The 12,391-nt window shown below is 41.7% G+C and overlaps 1 protein-coding gene across 4 annotated transcripts in view; it reads left to right on the top strand.

The window, feature by feature from the left end:
• Positions 1–11,353, top strand: part of TUBGCP5 (tubulin gamma complex associated protein 5) — a 46,571-nt gene extending 35,218 nt beyond the window's left edge. For 2 of the 4 annotated variants that reach the window (XM_021075115.1, XM_021075116.1), the window contains exons 17-23: positions 1,389–1,473; positions 1,577–1,697; positions 2,320–2,498; positions 3,859–3,984; positions 4,858–4,946; positions 7,347–7,447; positions 10,841–11,353. In XM_021075115.1, coding sequence (XP_020930774.1) covers positions 1,389–1,473; positions 1,577–1,697; positions 2,320–2,498; positions 3,859–3,984; positions 4,858–4,946; positions 7,347–7,447; positions 10,841–10,887 — 748 coding nt within the window. In that variant the 3' untranslated portion in view covers positions 10,888–11,353. The remainder of the gene's footprint in view (positions 1–1,388; positions 1,474–1,576; positions 1,698–2,319; positions 2,499–3,858; positions 3,985–4,857; positions 4,947–7,346; positions 7,448–10,840) is intronic. The other 2 variants (XM_021075113.1, XM_021075114.1) reach the window with 1 other exon arrangement.

Consider the following 12,391-nt stretch of genomic DNA (forward strand, 5'->3'; position numbering starts at 1 on the left):
CTTTCAGCTCTAAGCCCCTGGAAAGGGGCAAGGCTCAGCTTATCACCTTCTTAGTGCAGGGCCTGACAATTAAGGTATTCAATAGGTGCCTCCTAAGTACTTAGTGGATTCATATGTAGACTTAATGAGCTAAAAAAAGTTCTGACTAGCCTGTGACATGGAATAAACTGGCTTAACTTGAAAATCACACACTGCCCTTTACACCTCTGGTTGTAAGGCTAACTCCTACCTCAGCCTTAGAGTTAAATGTAACTAGGCTGCATCCAAGCATCGTCACAAGGTGCCCCTGTAACTGTGGGAGAATCATGCCGTCTCTCAGCCCACTGACAGGACCGCTCTGAGGAAGGAAGTGCCTGGCCCAGTGGTAGCTGCATGCCTTCTATTGAGAGTCTCACTCAAACCAGTTAGGAAAAGTGAAGGAACCTTTGTTTTAATAGCAGACTCCAGGAGTTCCCATCGTGGCGCAGCAGAAGTGTATCTGACTAGTAACCATGAGGTTTTGGGTGCAATCCCTGGCCTTGCTTAGTGGGTTAAGGATTCAGTGTTGCCATGAGCTGTGGTATAGGTCGCAGACATGGCTCAGATCCTGCATTGCTATGGCTATGGCGTAGGCTGGCAGCTACAACTCTGATTGGACCGCTGGCCTGGGAACTTCCATATGGTGCGGGGGCAGCCCTAAAAAGCAAAAATAATAAAATCAGACTCCATTCTTGTCCCCAGACTTGCATGTGCTTGCTCTCCAGGGTGAGTAGAGCAGCCCCTTCACCCCCTCCTCTGCCACCCCCAGCAGAAGGTCTGGCACCTGAGGCTGTTGCTGAACTCAGCTAGGGTTAGCGCCTCGATAGTGCAGTTAACCTTCTTTTTCTTAGGATACTTTTACTGTAAGAATCTCTTCTGTTTTATTAGCTAAACCTATTATTTAAAAACTTTATCATTTACCTTATTTCTAAAGCTCAATTTCTATTCTGGAATATATACTGGAAAATACCCCTTTATTGGGATATGTGCATTTATGAAATACAATGTCTTTTTGCGGTATGTAAAATGAAAATGCTTGTGGGTTTTTTTTTTGTTTTTTTGTTTTTTTTTTTGCTTTTTAGATCTGCATCTGTAGTATATGGAAGTTCTCAGCCTAGGGATCAAATTGGAGCTACAGCTGCCAGACACAGCCACAGCAGTGCTGGATCTGAGCCTTATCTGTGACCTACACCATAGCTCACGGCAACGCTGGATCCTTAACCCACTGAGCAAGGCCAGGGATTGAACCCTCAACCTCATGGTTCCTAGTCGGATTTGTTAACCACTGAGCCACGATGGGAACTCCTTAAGGGGCATTTTTATATGAGCATAGTGTGTTCACAAAACTAAAATTGATATTTTTTATTTAGCCTATCTATATCTTTTGAAAATACTGACACAGCTAAGAAGAAACTTCCTGTTCATACCTTAGATGGTCTGACTCTGAGCTATAAGGTATGTGCTGATACTCTTCGTAAGATTGTTATTTTCTATTAAAATTAAAACATACAAGTAATAAGTTACTTTCTATTCTAATATTCTTGTTTTGTTTTCATAGGTCCCATGGCCCGTGGATATTGTTATAAGTTTGGAATGTCAAAAAATTTATAATCAGGTGTTCCTTCTCTTATTGCAAATAAAGTGGGCAAAATATAGTCTGGATGTTCTACTATTTGGTGGTAAGATATGTTTTCAACAGATAAATTACAATTTAATGACATGAGAATTAACTTTCATAAATGAATAGTTAAACCTGAAATACAGTGACACAATTAGGAACTTAGCCAGAATAAAAATTCTTAGTCTATGTGAGAAATTTTTAATGACAAGTTACTGGGACTCTGTGTTTATATATTTGATGATAGTGGTAATCAAGGTGATATGGCATCTTTCACTGCTTCACCTTTTGGAGGTACTGAAGGTGGGGGGCCCCTGCTGTGGGTGCAGTGATGCAGGTGGGGTCTGAGTGGATGCTCTTCCCACCCAGTATGCTCTTTATTTCTTTTTTTCTTTTTTTCTTTTTTTTTTTTGATCTTTTTGCCTTTTCTTGAGCCGATCCCATGGCATATGGAAGTTCCCAGGCTAGGGGTTGAATCGGAGCTGGAGCCGCCGGCCTACGCCAGAGCCATAGCAACGTGGGATCCGAGCCGCATCTGCAACCTGCACCACAGCTCATGGCAGCGCCGGATCCTTAACCCACTGAGCAAGGCCAGGGATCAAACCCACAACCTCACGGTTCCTAGTCGGATTCGTTAACCACTGCGCCTTGATGGGAACTCCCTGCTCTTTATTTCTTTACAGAACTAGCTAGTTCTGCTGAAAAGCCACAATCTAAAGAAGGACTTTTAAGTGGACAGGACACAGCCGCTCAGTTTGGACCACAGAAGGAGCCAGTAAGACAGCAGATTCATCGTATGTTCCTCTTAAGAGTGAAGCTCATGCACTTTGTGAACAGTTTACACAACTACATCATGACCAGGGTTCGTGTCTGTCCGTCCACTCAGCTCTGACACCATGTATACATCTGTTCATAGAGAATTACTTGTAATGTATTTATAAATACAAAGAAGTGCACAAAACACTTAGAGACTGCAATGTGGGGACAGCACATGCCAAACACTTGACCATAAAAAACATGGCAGCAGGGAAAATGTTTTTTAAACATGCCAGAGCACAGATATCCAGAGGCTGCTGTCTCTCCTGTTTAGCAGCCCCTTGGAACGACACACCCAGGGCTCCTCTTTGGGAATTGCCGTCAGAACTTGCCACGTAGTCCTTTAAATTTCACCAGTGGTGACAGGGCTGTCCCTGGAAAATGGCTTCAGTTTTTGGTAACAAGCCTAAAGACATCTGTCAGGCTGGTATGGAATATAAGGAGGAAGATGCAGCCAGATTATATACCTTTTTCTTAAATACAAGAAGTACATTACAAAGTAAATTGCTTTTGTTACAAGTTCTAGAGGTTGAAAGAAGTTTAGATATTTGAATAATGGCAGTATTATTGATCAGCTGTACTCATTTGGTTTGGGGGAGTTTTTTTGGGTTTTTTGTTTGTTTGTTTGTGTGGCTGCACCCACAGAATGCAAAAATTCCTTGGCCAGGGATAGAATCCCCAACGTGGCTGTAACTAGAGCCACAGCAGTGACAGCACCGGATCCTTAACCCACTGAACCATGAGGGAACTCTGACAGCAGTATTCATGTGGGGTTTAAAATGGTTGCTAAAGAAACACTTGTCATTCTGGTAAAGAGGTTCTAGAACACTTTTGTTTGGATGCAATGAGCCATTGAAGCCTGAGTTTTAGACATGGGACTTGTGGCAGAGGTTCTCATAGTTTCCCATGCACTGATGACCTTCAGAGGGCCAGCCTTAAGCCCTTAATTGTTGAGAGTAAATAGTAGGAGTTTTAAGTTTTTGCTTAATTTGGTTTTTGTTTGTTTTCAACTTGAAGTACAGTTATGCTCCTTTTAAAGAAGAACCATTATATGAGCAGTGAAATTTATAAAAAATGTTTGAATTCAATTTCCCCGATGACTTTTTTAAAAAGCAGTGCGTTTTCTATACAGTTTCATGTATTGTCCCTTTGCACAGGAGCAGTCTGTTAGTCCAGAGTGAGGCATTCCCTCCCTCCCTGTGCAAGTGGATGCCCTAAAGACGGGGCCCACCCCCCTGTCTAGAGTGCGAGCCAGTAAAGAGCACTTTATGAACTTTGCTGCACATTACAGTTGTGATTGTTGAAGGAAGTTGAGAGAAATAGAAGAGATTGGTAAAAAGTTCTGTGTGGCACAAGTTCTCAAAGAAGAAAACTGCTGACTAAATTTGTCTTCTTTCTGTTTCAAGATTCTTCACAGTACAGGGTTGGAGTTTCAACACCAAGTTGAGGAAGCCAAGGATTTAGATCAGTTGATTAAAATTCACTATAGATACTTGTCAACCATCCATGATCGATGTCTGCTGAGAGAAAAGGTATGGGAAGCATCACCTGTGAATTTAGTCACTGAGGCAAGAATGGAGCCAGCCAAGGATGGTTGTCTTTCTGCTTTGGAATTTTATACCTGTTAAGCTTCTGATCTGCCGAATATTCTTGAAGGAAGGACCAGATCAAATGAGATTACAAATTTGTGCCCTATTCGTAGAAATTATATCTAAGAGAAATAGTTATTAGTATTGTTATGGTCTGCTCTCACTCAGCACTGTGTTTGGATTCACTCGGAAAAATTTCATCTGTATTTATGGAATAATAGTGCTTTGGTCAGGAAGTATGTCCAGCTTGATGTAAATATGTAGGATTACTCTTACAGTGGTTGGAATGACTTGCTCCATTTCACTGGTTAATTTTGTCTTTTTAGGGCCACACCCACAGCATATGGAGGCCCCCAGGCTAAGGGTCGAATCGGAGTTTTAGCTGCCACCTATGTCAGAGCCATAGCAATGCGGGATCCAAGCTGTGTCTGTGACCTGCACCACAGCTCATGGCAATGCCAGATCCTTAACCCACTGAGCGAGGCCAGGAATCAAACCTGCATCCTCATGGATGCTAGTCGGGTTCGCTGACCGCTGAGCCACAACGAAAACTCCTTACTGGTTGATTTAAATGGCTGTCCCAGGAAATGGTAGCTTGCTGGCTCAGTTGGTCAGGCTCTGCTGCTAATGCCCCTGTACCATGGGTGCAGTAGACATGTGGCCCAGTTCCAAGCACTCTTTATTCAGAGCCTGGCATCCCCCTGCCCCTTATACCTAGAAGGCAGTCATCTCACTGATTTAAATTAGGTAAAAGTGTTGATGTCAGAATCCAGACATGGTCATGGAGCCTGTGTTCTTCCGTGGCTTTCTCTCCAGGTCAGTTTTGTGAAGGAAGCCATCATGAAGGTGTTGAACTTGGCCCTCATGTTCGCAGATGGTTGGCAGGCCGGCCTAGGGGCATGGCAGTAAGTATGTGGCTTGTGGAGCTTCTGTGCTGTGACCATTTCAGCTTCCCTTTTAGCTGGCTTCATTCTGGGAGCCTTGTTTTTCAGCTTGACAACACATCACATACCACATGTATTTATAGAAATAATTGAGGACTTGAATTTATTCATCTAAACTAGGCAGCATCAAGAATTGTGCAGTTTTTATGAGCAATAAAACAATAAGAAAAATCTGAAGTCTTTTGACTAGGACAGCAAATATCCTTAAATTATATACATATTTCATTGAATAGGTTTTGCTAAGTTTTTGTCATGGATGCCTTCAGACATGCACAGAAGTAGGGCCAGCAGGGGCACAGCAGACCCTGGGGCTCATCACTCACTTCAGCAGATGCCAGTAACAACCGGTACTGTTTTGTGTTGTGCCCCCTCCCACTCCCTCAATTATTTTAAACCAAATTCTGGACGTCATACTAGATTATAGTCCAAAATTGTATTTTAGGGAGCTCTAAAAGAGTGAGTGTATATTTTACTTTTAGGGTGTTTATTATTCACACCTGTCACATAGAAAGTCAAAGGACAGTTGAGGACCAGGAGATTTCTTCCTATCCAGATTAACATCCTCCATGGTTTCTTTGAATGTGAGGTTGGATAGTTTGTCCCTGTCTTGTTTATAAAATTAGTATAACGTGGAGTTCCCGTCATGGCTCAGTGGTTTAACGAACCCAACTAGTATCCATGAGGATGTGGGTTTGATCCCTGGCCTTGCTCAGTGGGTTAAGGACCTGGCATTGCCGTGAGCTATGGTATAGGTCGCAGATGTGGCCTGGATCTTGAGTTGCTATGGCAGTGGTGTAGGCTTGCAGCTACAGCTCCTATTAGACCCCTAGTCTGGGAACCTCCATATGCCTCCTAAAAAGACCAAAAAAAAAAAAAAATACAATGCTGCTATTATTAATTCCTTGAAATGAAAGTATAGGTCTGGTTGACTGGACTGCAGGGATAATAGCTTGTAGTTTGTCGGTGTTAATGAGGAGCTGAGAGTTCATTACAGCACTAGTCTAAAATCTTAATATGGCTGTTTCAGAATGTTGTAAATGAAGAAACTAAGGTGGTAGAAAGAACTGCTAATTGCAGGAATGGAAACAGAAGGCTTACTGCTTTATTTCTGTCTCAAGTGTATGAGCAGGCTTCTCTTCCATGTGGTTTCAGGGGGAGGAGAAGGTGACATTGCTGTGTGTGTTTGGCTAAAACTGAAGTGTTTCTTCAACAAGTACATTGTAAGAAAAAAGCAGTAGGTGAGGAGGACTTAGGCATATCACAGTTTATGGAAATTAGTTGGTCCTGATTCACATTTAAAATAAAGAGGTGAAAAAATTTTAAAGCAAGATGAAATTTGAACTCTATTAATTTGATGATGTTTTTTAAAGTCATTAAGTATTTTTAAGCAAATTGTTTTGTAGCTGTGGTTTTTAAAGAGTCTTTATCTTCATTGTGTATACACTGAAATATTTATTGCTGAAGTCCTGTGCTGTCTCAACTTTGCTTCTAAAAATGTAGGACGGGGGTGTAAGTAGGACTGCCTACTGTGGGGTGACTGCTGAAGTAGGGTGTGGTTGTTTGCCCTTTCCCCACAATAACAACTTCTTTAGTACTTTTAATTTTAATTTTTATTTATTTTTTTGGCCACACCCGCAGCATGTAGAAATCCCCCAGCCAGGGATCAAACTCACACCACAGCAGTGACCTGACACGCTGGAGTGACAATGCCATATTCTTAACCCACCCACTGAGTAATTTTTAAATGTGGGGATTTATATCTTCAGTGCACTCTTTATTTCAAAAGACAGTGTGCTTATGGAGAAATAGAAGTACAGAACTATATAATAGAAAGGGGACTATCCCCAGTTAACCTTGCTTTGGAACTCCATACTAGTCTGAAGCAGCAGTTTTGTGTCCTAATGACGTGTTCCTTCTGACACTTTGAGAGTTTTTATTTTAATGTAAGGCAGGGAATTGTTTTTTTGTTTTGTTTTGTTTTGTTTTTTAGGGCTGTATCCATGGCATATGGAGGTTCCCAGGCTTAGGGGTCCAATCAGAGCTACAGCTGCCGGCCCACACCACAGCCACAGGAACATCAGATCTAAGCCGTGTCTGAGACCTACACCACAGCTCATGGCAACACCAGATCCTTAACCCACTGAGCAAGGTCTAGGGATTGAACCCTTATGCATGGTTCCCAGTCGGATTTGTTTCCTCTGCGCCATGATGGTAACTCCTTTATTTTGTTTTATATTCTTTAGATTTAGGATTCTACATAATTAAACTGAAGTACATTTGAAATTTCTCCAGAGCTATTTTATAGCCTGCGTAGTAAGCCCTTATGCACTTACTTAAATTGAAATTTACTTTCTTTCCTAGAATGGAGTCTATAGAGAAAATGGAGTCTGATTTTAAAAACTGCCATATGTTTCTTGTAACCATTTTAAACAAAGCTGTCTGTAGAGGATCTTTTCCCCACTGTGAGTATTATGTTAAAATATTACTGCTTTTGTATTTTCTTATAACAGTCTACATGTTGTTGTTTTGGTACTGATCTCATAAAGAATTAGAATTTTTCACCATTTCAAATGTGGAAAGGCCCTCAGCAGTTGAATTGTTTTTCCTGAATTTCAGTGGGGTGAGTGATGCTTGCAAATATATCATGTGTTAAACTAGTAGATTTTTAAAGCCATCATTAACTAAAGCAGATGGCAGAATAGGTTTCAGTCACATTTCTCTATCATGTGTCGCCTTTGTAACTATTCCTTTTCAAGGGGGGGGGTAGTTTAGTGTTTTTTTTTTCAGCAATTTTACTTTTTTTTTTTTTTTTTTTTTTAGGGCCGCACCCACAGCATATGGGAGTGCCCAGGCTAGGGGTCACATCGGAGCTGCAGCTGCCGGCCTACGCCACAGCCACAGGAACTTGGGATCCCAGTGCATCTTTGACCTACACCACAGCTCACAGCAATGCTGCATCCCTAACCCACTGATCAGGGCCAGGGATCAAACCTAGATCCTCATGGATGCTAGTCAGGATCATTAACTGCTGAGCCACTAAGGGAACTCCCAGCAATTTTAAAACTTACATAAGAAAATGCAGGCTTTACAGTTCAGAACACAGTGTGTGAAGCAGACAGAGGTCTGTAGGGCAAGTCACGAGGAGAAGAGAGCTGTTTAATCTGCACTCACAAAGGACTAAGTAGTATCTTCTGCATAATAACTCTTTTGGGAAAAGTATGCAGGCTAATTTTTTTCCCTATTTCTTCATATTCACATTGTGATATGCTCATTACAAGTAGCTGACCGTTTTTTAAAATACTGTTAAGGAGTTTCTGTTGTGCACAGCGGGTTACAAACCCGACTAGTATCCATGAGGATGCAGATTAGATCCCTGGCTTCACTCAGTGGGTTAAGGATCCAGCATTGCTGTGAGCTGTGGTGTAGGTCGCAGACATGGCTTGGATCCCGCGTTGCTGTGGTTGTGGCATAGGCTGCAACTGCAGCTGCAGTTCCCTAGCCTGGGAACTTCCATATATTTTTTTTTTTTAAGCAAAAAATTAAAAAAATTAAAGAATAGGAGTTCCCGTCGTGGCGCAGTGGTTAACGAATCCGACTAGGAACCATGAGGTTGCGGGTTCGGTCCCTGCCCTCGCTCAGTGGGTTAAGGATCCGGCGTTGCCGTGAGCTGTGGTGTAGGTTGCAGACTCGGCTCGGATCCCGCGTTGCTATGGCTCTGGCGTAGGCCGGTGGCTACAGCTCCGATTTGACCCCTAGCCTGGGAACCTCCATATGCCGCGGGAGCGGCCCAAGAAATAGCAACAACAACAACAAAAGACAAAAAAAAAAAAAAAAAAAAATTAAAGAATAAAAAATACTGTTAAGAGTAGTAGTGAGAGAATGCTGAATAATCAAAAACATATCTTCAGGAGTTCCCGTCATTACTCAGTGGTTAACAAACTTGAGTAGTAACCATGAGGTTGTGGGTTTGATCCCTGGCCTTCCTCAGTGGGTTAAGGATCTGGTGTTGCCATGAGCTGTGGTGTAGGTCGAAGATGCAGCTCGAATCTCACATTGCTGTGGCTGTAGTATAGGCTGGCAGCTACAGCTCTAATTTGACCTCTAGCCTGGGAACCTCCATATGCTGCAGGTGTGGCTCTGAAAAGACAAAAAATAAAAATAAAAAATAAAAAAAGACTGGAGTTCCCGTCGTGGCGCAGTGGTTAACGAATCCGACTAAGAACCATGAGGTTTCGGGTTCGATCCCTGCCCTTGCTCAGTGGGTTAACGATCCGGCGTTGCTGTGAGCTGTGGTGTAGGTTGCAGACGCGGCTCGGATCCTTGTTGCTGTGGCTCTGGTGTAGGCCGGTGGCTACAGCTCCGATTCGACCCCTAGCCTGGGAACCTCCACATGCCGTGGGAGTGGCCCAAGAAATGGCAAAAAGACAGAAAAAAAAAAAAAAAAGACTTCAAAAGTTATGACTGGAAAGTCTAAATAAATTCTGGGATAAGATGAGCCTTTAGGTGCTGACTTGCTGCACCTACAGTACAGGTAGGTGGGGCAGTCACCCACCAGGGGCACATAGACTTGCCAGGATAGAGAAACCCCGTATGCAGGGGTTTCTCTGGTGGACTGAAATCCTGGGTACTCCCAATACAGAGCCAGCTCTCTCCTGGACTTGGTGTAAGTGGCAACACAGAAGCTGGGAGTGGGCAGGAAAACAGAAAGATCAAACAGAAAGTTCTTATCTCACACTGCTTCTGATCTCTAAACTGCTTAGGTTAGATCCCTGTATTCCTGTGTCAGGTGATTATACAGTGAGGAGGCAGACAGGAATTATGCAAGTATTTAAAAACAAATATTATAAGCCCCTACTGCTGCCTCTTAGCCTCCCACATTTTTACCCTCAGCCAAACAAACAGACAAAAACCCACTGCATTATGTGTTAGAGGAAGTGTTGATGCATTTGTCCATTTTTCCACTGGGTGACTGTTATGCAGGTGGATTCCATTTGTTGGTTAGTGTTTTATTATGAATTGAGTCCAGATTTTATGACATTTGGAAAAATGTCATTTGTTCAGTGTAATGCCCAGATTTTGGGGTTTTTTTTCCAAAACTAAAATGATCTGAAATAGAATAAATCACATTTTAAAAATTTGTATTTAACAAACGATTATTATCTTGGACAGGAAATTAGATCCTGCTGTATAGCACTGTGAACTAGTCACTATGATGGAGCATGATAATGTGAGAAAAAAAGATAGTATACTTGTATGTTTAACTGAGTCACCATGCTGTACAGTAGAAAATTGACAGAACACTGTAAACCAGCTATAATGAAAAAAAATAAAGATAAATAATTAAAAAAAAGATTATCATCTTTATGTTCTGTTTTTCTTTTTTCTTTCTTTTTTTCTTTTTTTGCTTTTTAGGGCCACATGTGTGGCATATGGAGGTTCCCAGGCTAGGGGTCGAATCAGAGCTGCAGCTGCCTCCCTACACCAAGCTGCATCTGTGACCTACACTGCAGCTCAGCATAACGCCGGATCTTTAACTCACTGAGCAAGGCCAGGGATCAAACCCGCATCCTCATGGATACTAGTCAGGTTAGTTACCACTAAGCCGCAACAGGAACTCCATCATCTTTATGTTAAAAGTGACCAGTATTTTAATTAAAAATAGAAAATTGTCTCTAAGTACTTTTTAGTTTTGAGTTTATTAAAGCCTATTCAGACACTTTCACATATTTAAACCTAATTTTTTTCATTTTCTAAAGTTCTATTTAGGTATAGTTGATTTAAAATGGGATAATTTCTGCTGTACAGCAAAGTGATTCCAAACCTATTTTGTTAACCTATTTTTGTTCTTCCCACAGTGGAATCTCTAGCGCTGTCACTCATGGCTGGCATGGAACAAAGTTAAATATCTTCAGTGCAGTAAATACTTCAGATTTAATCGTCATACATTTCCACCACATGCAGCTGAGAAACAGGAATCTATTTTGGACCGTTTTAAAACCTCTTGTCTATTATCTAGACAAGTGGATTTTGTTTCCTCTGGGGATTATTGGTTAGTGTATAGGATCATGTGTATAAAATTGTATCAATAATGTAAAAAATATATAGCATATTTACACTTATATCCTAATGTAAGCTATAGATTTATGGTATTGATATCTTTAAAAATGTAATTATTAATATTATAGATAAATTAAAGCACTTATTTTATTCCCTTTTTGCTTAGCCATAGTTTTTTATGTAGAGTTTTACATGCTGTCTTCCATCAAGGTTGTCTGAAAAATGTATTTTTATGTGCCTGCAAAGTTCCAAAATGGAAAATAGCATCAATCAATGTCAATAAATATAAAAGCCAGCTTCTGTTAGGGCCAGCTGTTGGTACATCCTGTTATTTGACATTTGTGAGCATCTTCTGTGAACTAACCAGTTTTATATATATATATATATATATATATATTTTTTTTTTTTTTTTTTTTTTTTTTTTGTCTTTTGTCTTTTGTCTTTTTAGGGCCACACCCACGGCATATGGAAGTTCCCAGGCGACGGGTCCAATCAGAGCTACAGCTGCCAAACTACACTACAGCCATAGCAACTTGGGATTCAAACTGCATCTGTGACCTGCATCACAGCTCATGGCAATGTTGGATCCTTAACCCACTGAGCGAGACCAGGAATCAAACCCACGTCCTTATGGATATTAGTGGGGTTACTGCTGAGCCACAGTGGGAACTCCTAACCAGTTATATCTTAATTAAAATTTTATTTACCATTCAGTTTTCCCAGATTTTCTTCTTGGCATGTCTCTAGCACTTAGGACTTAGCACTGTATTTACTACTGATTTTTTAAAAACATGAGTTCCTGCTGTGGCACAGTAGGCTAATGATCCAGCTTGTCTCTATGGAGGTGCCAGGTTGATCCCGGCCCAGTGCACTGGGTTAAGGATCTGGTGTTGGTACAGCTGTGGTGTAGGTCATAGCTCTGGCTCGGATTTGGTTTCTGGCCTGGAAACTTCCTTCCACATGCTGTGGGGACAGCTGAAAAACAAAACAAAACAAACAAAAAAACAATTACTGAACTCTAAAATAACCTCAGAGCTGAGCACCCTGGGCCCCTGCCCTAGACACAGTCTCGGTCATCTTGCAGCATCAGCATTTACTGCATGAGGGTGACAGTCTGTAAACAAGCCCTCCTGGGAGCCAGCCCAGATCTCAGGCTTTACTCTGAAGTCTTGAAAGAAATTCACTGAAGAGGGCTTCAAATGCCAGGGATGAACAGTTTCTTCCAGGTCTCAAGAAAACACTGCAGGAGTTCCTGTTGTGGCTCAGCAGTTAATGAATCTGACTAGGAACCATGAGGTTGCAGGTTCGATCCCTGGCCTTGCTCAGTGGGTTAAGGATCCAGCATTGCC

This window comes from Sus scrofa, chromosome 15, assembly GCF_000003025.6.
Source record: "Sus scrofa isolate TJ Tabasco breed Duroc chromosome 15, Sscrofa11.1, whole genome shotgun sequence".
NCBI lineage: Eukaryota > Metazoa > Chordata > Mammalia > Artiodactyla > Suidae > Sus > Sus scrofa.